General features: G+C 43.0%; 2 protein-coding genes and 1 long non-coding RNA gene across 3 annotated transcripts; 1 reads left to right on the plus strand and 2 right to left on the minus strand.

The window, feature by feature from the left end:
* Positions 1 to 697: 697 nt before the first annotated feature.
* On the minus strand, positions 698 to 7233 carry LOC141023421 (uncharacterized). The gene is made up of 2 exons (XR_012184842.1): positions 6998 to 7233; positions 698 to 1159 (listed from the first exon to the last, which is right to left on the minus strand). It is a non-coding gene; the product is annotated as an uncharacterized lncRNA (long non-coding RNA).
* Positions 1547 to 3018, plus strand: LOC109778061 (glutamate receptor 2.2-like; the record flags this gene model as incomplete). Its single annotated transcript, XM_020336615.4, has 1 exon — positions 1547 to 3018. A coding segment is annotated over one exon (1419 nt), but the record flags the coding sequence as incomplete, so codon positions are not given.
* An 892-nt stretch (positions 7234 to 8125) lies between the features above and the next one.
* Positions 8126 to 8837, minus strand: LOC109778070 (low molecular mass early light-inducible protein HV90, chloroplastic-like). Its single transcript, XM_020336622.3, has one exon. It carries the CDS (start codon positions 8718 to 8720, stop codon positions 8202 to 8204), a length of 519 nt encoding a protein of 172 aa, XP_020192211.1. The 5' UTR covers positions 8721 to 8837; the 3' UTR covers positions 8126 to 8201.
* Between the last annotated feature and the right edge of the window lie 251 nt (positions 8838 to 9088).

Raw genomic sequence — 9088 nt, forward strand, 5'->3', positions numbered from 1 at the left:
AGTACAACTTATATAACCGACTTTCATCACCGAGTTGGATTTCCGAATATTATGAACACAGTTTCGATGAAAAATAACATAGTTATCCTCCAACGTGCCACCACTACTAATGGACAAAGTTGGAAGAGTTTAATAGTAACATTTATCAAAAGAATTTAACGGATTTTACTTTGGAACAAGTGTTTTTGGCTATCCATGTGCTTCATAATACTTCTGTTTAACAATAGACATCCAACTAATAAATGTCCATGAACAGAACAGTTGTAAATCAAATAAATACTCCCTCCGTTCGAAATTACTTGTCACAAAAATGGATGTATCTACAACTAAAATACATTTAGATACATTCATTTCTTGGACGAGTAATTCCGAACGGAGGGAGTAGATACTAACAAGGCTAATTTATGTACTTTAAGCCTATATCTCTCGCTAAAGTTCAGAAACATACAAAACTACTAAACTCTTACTAAGTTACTATTACCAATAAATATTTACAACACTTTTTTGCAAGGAAATGTTATGAGTTTTACTCTCATATAAAGGTTAGTGCATACATATTTAATAACCCAATTATGTGTAGCTTAGCTTACCCTTGATGAGTTTGCTAGTCTGAGAAACCTTAACAACAAAATGGTAACTGCCAGTTCCTACCCGGTTGTAATCTGGTTAGCCACCTGATTGTTGTGAAGTGACTGGGTTCAAACTTCAATACCCAGAGATTATAGATTTACTCATGTTTTCAGATGTATGGTCATCTGTAATTTGTGAAATTTAATCGTATGACATATTCATTACATAAATTTTCGACAATGGATAGCTATCTTTGCTGGGCAAGTGCTTCAGCGTGCTTTTTATGATAAGCTTCTGTGAACCCAGTTACTTGACCAGAGCCATGGTGTTGATCCCTTCGTATCTGAACTGTTTTCTCCGTACTAACAGAGTAACAGAGAGACTAATCAACCGTCTCTATTCACAAACAGTCAGAACATAGCAGGTGGACTTAGAAATCAGAATGGAGTTATTAGCAGTAATCTTTCTACTTGACTACCCTTTTTTCTCAATGGAAATATTAAGTTCACTTACAATTGAAAAATCACACCAAAATACCTTCAAACAATCCTCGAGATGGATCAAGGAAATATCCCGATGATAGTATGACCTGAAATGTAAAAGGGGAATCGAGCATTGCTTAGAACTGTTATTGTAGTCAAAGAGTGCGAAATATACTCAATAAAAGGTTTCTAAAAGTTTGGTGATGAAATCCAAGGTAAAATAAACAAATTTCAAACCAAGCAACTCAAGCAAATAGAGCAAACTGTAATCATTCATTATATGACAACAAGGTTCGTTACATTCATCCAAAGATAGTAGTGGGTTCATATCCTGTTTTGCACAAGTGTAAGTTTGCTAGGACAGTAGAAATACACGCTACAGAGTGCTATGAATGAACATATATTGAGTAAATACTGTATGTCATTTCTTTACTCTTTGATCCTGAATTTACGAAGCTTCGGGCAGCAAAAAGGTGCATTCGACTGAAATTTGATTATGCAACTTTACAGCTCTCGGCCTGCTAGAGAATTACAGCGTCCAAGTTATTATAGGTCCTCAAACATCTTCACAAGCAGCATTTGTATCGGATCTCGGGAGTAAAAGTCAGGTCCCTGTCATCTCCTTCACAGCAACAAGCCCATCTCTTTACTCTGGCAGTCTTCCATATTTTGTTCGTGCAACATTGAGTGACTCTACACAAGTGAATAGCATTGCCTCCCTAATCAAGGCCTACGGGTGGAGACAGGTGGTGCCAATTTATGAAGAAACTGACTATGGTAGAGGTGTCATACCATATCTCATTGACGCCCTCCAAGAAATTGATGTTCGTGTTCCCTACCGGAGTGTGATCCCCCTGTCAGCAACTACTGAACAAATTACCAAAGAACTCTATAAGTTATTGACAATGCAAACAAGGGTCTTCTTGGTGCATATGTCACCTGATCTGGCTTCGATCCTCTTCATAATGGCAAAAGAGGTTGGTATGATGAAGAAAGGATTTGTATGGATCATGACAGATGGGCTAACCAATGTCATAGACTCCACGAACCCTTCTGTCATGGAAGCAATGAATGGTGTTTTAGGAGTAAAGTTTTATACTCCTAAATCAGAGGAACTGGATAACTTCACCATACGCTGGAACAGGAGATTACAGATTGATAACCCAAATGATCCACCACTGAAACTAAGCATATTTGAACTCTGGGGCTATGATACTATATGGGCGGTAGCGCAAGCAGTTGAAAACCTTGGTATTAAGAACAAAACATCATTTCAAAAACCAGCAGTTGCAAGAAACATGACAAGATTGGGAACTTCTGTTTATGGCCCGGATCTCCTAAAGACCATCTTGCAATACAAATTTAGAGGTTTGAGTGGTCATTTTGACCTTTCAGGCAGGCAGCTGCAAGCTTCTACATTTCAGATAATAAATGTAGTTGATAAAGGGTGGAAAGAAATTGGGTTTTGGACTGCAGAAAATGGTATTTCCCGGCGACTATATCACGGAGAATCAACGACACGGCATTCAGGCTTAGCTTCTGACCTAAACCCGGTAATTTGGCCAGGAAAATCAACAGAGATACCCAGAGGGTGGGAAGCTCCTGTGAATGGGAAGAAGCTTCGAGTAGGAGTGCACACAAGTGTATACCCACAATTTATGGCAAGTGGAAAAGATCCTATCACTGGGGCCACTACAGCAAGTGGCCTTTCAATTGATGTATTCAAAGAGGCAATTAAAAGACTTCCCTATGCACTGCCCTATGAGTATGTAGCATTTGGCACTACGAATGACACAAGCAGTGGAGGTTATGATGATTTTGTTTACCAAGTTTACCTTAAGGTAATAGCTGCATCAGGGCTTCAACTTCTGGCATCAAATTTGCAAGCAGTAGATTTTATATGCATGCCATGATCTAAGAGCTCCCATATTAATTTATTACTTTTAGTTCAGTGCAACCATGTAAAATAAATGGCACACAACCCACTCAAATAAATTGCAATTGAGGAGATGTTAAGCAGGGGCATATTTCTCTGTTATATATTGTGTACAACCACCATATCATGCTTAACTAGTGGTCTGGTAACTGTTCTTGTAAGTACTATGTTATTGTAGCAAAAATTGCATTAACATGACATCTGTTGCTTGCAACTCATAAGGTAAAGTACTATATCAGAGGAATATACAAATCATCTTTACATGATAAGAGACATGGCATAATTAGGCTCTTCTTAGTTTACTTATTCATGTCCTTATGACATAGTTACAGCTTTCATTATAAAGATTAAGCGATCATTGTGCTGGTAAGTAAAGCAAATTCTGTTTGATGCCTTGCAGAAATATGATGTAGCCATTGGGGACATAACAATCTCACACAACAGAACTTCCTACGTCGACTTCACTCTACCATACACAGAATCAGGAGTGGCAATGGTTGTTCCAGCCAAGAGCAGCAAAACTAACAACACATGGATTTTCGTTGAGCCATTATCACGTGACCTGTGGCTCGGAAGCATCATATTATTATTCTACACATGGGTTGTTCTCTGGCTAATGGAGTTCCTGGGAAAGAAAACAAATATTGCTGGAGAAGTCCCCCAAAACAAAAAGCTTGGGATTACGACTTTCTTCTCCCTATTTGGAGACAGTGAGTGCATAAAACAATAGTTTCTTATATAACAAAGCTCAAGTGGCTGGGTTACTTTGTTAGTCATTTCAGTATCTTATATAACACAATAGTTTCTGCCATAGAAACGGTGCCATATTACCAATAATTAACACTAGCATAGCTTAGCGGTGTGGTACCTTGCCTCTGGCTGATGATCTGAGTTCGATTCTCAACCACATGTTCAGGATTTGCAGCTATGATTATCCAGGATTTAAACCTTGTTCTGTAGTTACTAGAAAATAATTCCCACTGTCGGAAAAACTTAGTAAGCACAATATGTAGAAAATTAAGTTTCATGACTTTCATCTATATTGTGTAGTTATGTGATTCCTGAATTTTCGTTCCATATGACTGGAAAACTAACTGAACTACATATAAAAATTTTCAGAGGACGGAGTGGAACGCTTACTATCTCAGATAGTTTTGATTGTATGGGTATTTTTCTTCCTTGTACTGTCAGTAAGCTACACCGCAAATTTGGCAACAATGCTTACCATAAGACAGCTGAATCCAACTATAACTGATATCCACGACCTCCGTAGAAGCGGGGACTATGTAGGATGCACTCGTGGTTCCTACGTCGAGAGTCTATTGGAACAACTCAATTTCGACAGATTGAAGATCAAGACCTATAGCACCTACGATGGATTTTACAGTGCGCTCTCAAAGGGAAGTAAAAATGGCGGAATTGCTGCGTTCATTCATGAAGTCCCATATATCAGATTATTTCTTGCAAGGAACTGCAAAGGGTACACTATGGTTCCGTTTTACAAGGCAGCGGGTTTTGGATATGTAAGTAACATAACTCTGGAGCTGACAGTTATTCAATTTGTTTAAAATACATATAGATTAGAGACATGCATGTACACATCTCATCGCTGCTAGTTTTATTTAAGATGGGACCATTGCTGGCTTTGCATACCTAATTCTTTAACTGAATGAACGGAGGCCTAAAGTTATTGAACTAATCCTCACATAACTAAGATACGCACTTTTGTGAACATTTGATGTTTAATAACAAAATGGCCATTAATCACTAGCTCATAACTCCTTAACGCTAAATCAACAAAGTTGTGCTACTAGCCTAGGAATGTTTTTGTTTCTAACACTCTAGCTTTGGACCCTTTTGCTTATGCCACTCTTAAAATTGACATTTCAATTGTACCATTCTAGCTTTTGACAATGCATCACAATTGCCACACTATTACACCTCTGTGAGTTAAACGTTTCTTTTGGCCAGTTGGCCAGAGAAAAACATGTCAGCATATGTAAAAATGACATAAGTTACCCCTAATCTAACCCAGATGCACGCACATCTCAAAAAAGAAAGAAGAAAACAGATGCATGCACGCACGCATAGCTGGCTTCAGAGGTGGCAGATCCTGATATCAACTTTAACACTGAAATATGATAAAGATTTATGCCGCTACAGGTGCTATTCCATAAGCAAGAGGATGGTATCATTACTTGTTAATGGGAAAAAATATGTGCTCCTATGGGTAATACATAATTCTGGAAAGTTGCATCCGTGCATTAAAAAAAACATATTTTGACAGAAAATTGTGTGGGGGCCTACATTACATTATATTTTGAGTATGTAAGAAAATATTTACAAGAGAGGAGCTTCCTTGAACCTACTTGAGTGTATAGCAACCTTTTGCTGAAAAAGAACTTTCCAACATCTGGCAGAAAGTTGCGTCTTCAAAATATTTAAATTCAGATTAGAACATGTTAATCCATGTGTATACACTAGCAAAACTTTGTGCAAACATATGACCACATGTATTTATGATTACACAACATGTTAGTGTTTAATTTTTTAGTGGTGCATGTATTCCAACATGTACATCTATTATTTTCTTTCAAAGGGCACAAGTACTCACAAAATTGTGTGCAACTCACCCATACAAGAGAAAAATTCTTTTTTTATCACATAAATATATAAACGAATTATGCATGTTCAACTGCATGCCATGAATGGGTGCTAAGTAGTTAGGCTCAGCACTATTGTTTCTTAGTTCTTCCCGAGTCAATATGTGCTGCCACATACGTCCATATACATGAACCTAAATGAGCTCTTAAACTTAGGCCAAGAACAATGAGGGTTTCTTAACTCTTACCAAGTAATATGTGCTGACACATAAGTTCATTTATGCACACCAGAGTAATTTTCTAAAACATTTATGCTAACGACAATCTGCACTTCTTTGCTACCACATGGGTTCAATTTGATCTTCCTTTAGGAATCAGCGTAGCAGGATATGAAGTGCTCTAGAGCTATGCATATATAAGCTAATAGAACACTAAATTTCTTTAACAGGCATTTCCAAAAGGATCTCCTCTAGTTGGGGACATCTCAAAGGCAATCCTCGGCATAATAGGAGGAGACACTATCAATCGAATTGAGAAGAAATGGATCGGAATAGGATATGAAAACAACTGCAACAATGCGGGACGTGCACCTGATCCAGAGAAACTCACATTTGGCAGTTTTTTTGGACTTTTCATACTTAGTGGAGCTGTCTCGACTTCTTGTCTTCTGATAGCTCTGACGACTAAATTCTATCACCGAAATAGAGATCAGGCAGAAGGAAATCAAGGAGGTAATGACGCTCCACAAGAGATGCAAAATGTAGATCCACAAATAAATTACCCTAGGCCCAATGGTATAGATCCACAAATAAATTACCCTAGGCCCAATGGTTCACCTGTCACTAATAGGGGTCGAAGAACCCGTAGCGCATGAGTGACACCTGTTTCAAGTTCAAGTCGTTTCTAGCTTATCCTGAGCATCCAGTTTGTCAACACTGGTCCCAGTCCGGTCATTGTTCATACTAATTTCAACGTATATCTTGTTTAAGCACAGCATACCTACTCAAACCTGGTTGAATTGAACCATTTATTCAAGTGTTTGCTACGTACATTCTTTTTATCATGAACTTCAGTCCCATACAGCTTGTCACATGTTGGCTCCTCGGATGGTTTAGGGATTTAGGGGTTGCCGCAGGTGCGGGCATTGTTTCACAGCAAAAGCAGACATATTTTCGAGTGTATCCATGAATCGACATTCTAACAAACACCTGGCATGCATCGAGACATCTGGTTTTGGCTTACTTCAGCTACGCTCAAGTTGGTATTTTCGAAATTGGTATTTTTCACCATGTACTAGCATGTAGAACATCCTTGGGAAAACATATCCCAAAATTAGTAAGAGAAGAGGAGTTTTGCGGGGGCTAGACCAAGAGTTCCGGGATTTGCAGAACTGAGCAGGCTCGTACCTTGTCGCGTTGTCGTCACACGGGCGCGGCACGGCGCGGGCTCCGGTCACAGCCGGTTGAATCCTCCTGGAGTACGTCGAAAGGGTGGTTCATTGGGTGGTGGAGCAGAGCACAGCCGGAGAGTCGCTGCGATGTCGGCGGCGCAGGCGACTTTCCCGCCCGCCACTCGCCGAGCGCGCGCGAACAGGAAAATAACTGCGGACACCTTGCGCGGGAGGTGGGACACGGGCCTTAGAGCAAATCCAACGCGCCCGACCATTTCGTGCGCGCGTGTATGATTAGATTGAAATGGATACAAAAGTCGTGTCAAGGCGTCAATTCAAACGGACGTGTGTTGGTTTTTTTAAGCCGCACGATCCATTGCTAGTTCAAATTTAGGCCTCGTTTACGTTAGCGCGGACACAAAACGGACGGGCGCGACGCCCGTCTACTCCTCCCCGGCCGGTCAGTCGGCGTCACAGCTAGCCCCATTTTCTTTCTTTCCCAAAAAATCCCGCCCGCTCGCGCTCTTGGCCGCTCACCATGGACGACGTGCCAATCCTCGACGCCAGAGCCGGCCTCACCTCCCTCACCTCCTCCGGCCTTGCCTTCGTCGCCTCCGCCAAAGGCAAGCCCGGCGTCGACGAAGAAGAAGTCGTTGACGGACGAACAACGGGTCGTGCAGTTGGCCAAGAGGAAGGGCCAGAGGCACACACAGGAATGCAAAGCTTGAAGCCGCGTCCGCCGCCGCCCTAGCCGCCGCCGCACGGCAAGAGGAAAAAATTGCCAGAGTCGTTGCGGCAACAAGGGAGGCCCTGCTCTACCTAGGGTTAAACCCAGGCCAGCACGGGCTTGTCGCCCTTTCCTCGTGTGCCACTGCCAGAGTCGCCGCACACGTCTATCATGCCGCCGATTCCCGGCTTCCATTCCTACCCGCAAGCCTCCCATTTCTCCGGGGAGTAATATGGATTGAAGGGAGTACTATGTTAATAATGTTTTATCTACTCTTTTCGGATTAAATTTAATGAAAAATTCCTCGAATATTCTACGGTAGAAAGATGGATTTATGTCAACATATAGAGTAATAGTGATAATTAAGAAGATTTGGAGTGAGAAAAAAATGAACCGTCTTTAATTAGTACTAAAAAGTTACGAGGATGAATAGTCTTTAATTAATAGTAGTACAAAGAATACAAGGTTAATCAACTCTCATCATTTACATGTCCTACACGTTGATAAAGGGCGCGCCAGTGATGATCTCGGTGGCGGCGAGCGCAACGAGTCCGAGCATGGCGAAGCGGCCGTTCCAGAGCTCCGCGTTGGCGTTCATGATGGCGCCGGCTCTACCCTCAGCGCTCTCGCCCTGGAGCAACGGCACCAGCGACGCCACGGACAGCACCACCACAGAGTAGGCGAACCACGCCTGCCCGGTGCCACTGCCGAGCTGCGAGAGGAGCCCATCGCCGCGCCCTGCCTCCACCGCAAGCGCGGTCACGAAGCCTACCATGGCAAGGCGCCCGTTGATGCGCTCCGGCGCAGGGCCGCTGAACGCAAGCGCGTCCCAGATCGAGGTGCTCGCCTTGGGTTTGTTTGACGGTGGTGCGCTCGGGCCCTCGGTCTGTGCCCTGACGACAAGGGCGCGTCGGCCCAGCGCTGGCAGAGACCGGGCCCCAAAGCGGCCGGCCGAGCCGGGCGGCAAGACGGCGGCACCGGCGAAGGAGCTCATGGCCATCATGGTCGCCATTAATCAGCCGCGGACGGAACGTGCACGAAAGAACAGAAAAAAGCTACAGATGCTGCAACAGGCAAAGATGGTTGCTACTTGCTAGTAGTACAGTTCTGATTGTTGTTGTGTCGCTGAGTGTTTGCTGATGTATTGTTCCGGGAGAGCGGGCACAATTTATAGTCCGTGCTGCGTGAGAGCCAACCCGTGACGAGCTGCGCGCGGTGGCCGCGGCGGTGCCCACGTCGCGAGCTGCTCCCGGCCGTGAATTACCCTCTACGTGGAGCGACCGAGCGACCACGCGGACGTGGAGGCCACCGTGCGGACTGAGGAGAGCTTCAGGAAACGCCAAACAGGCTGCCAAGTTGCGAAGCACTCCAGCACCTACG

The sequence above is a fragment of the Aegilops tauschii genome, chromosome 5, assembly GCF_002575655.3.
Source record: "Aegilops tauschii subsp. strangulata cultivar AL8/78 chromosome 5, Aet v6.0, whole genome shotgun sequence".
NCBI classification, from domain to species: domain Eukaryota; kingdom Viridiplantae; phylum Streptophyta; class Magnoliopsida; order Poales; family Poaceae; genus Aegilops; species Aegilops tauschii.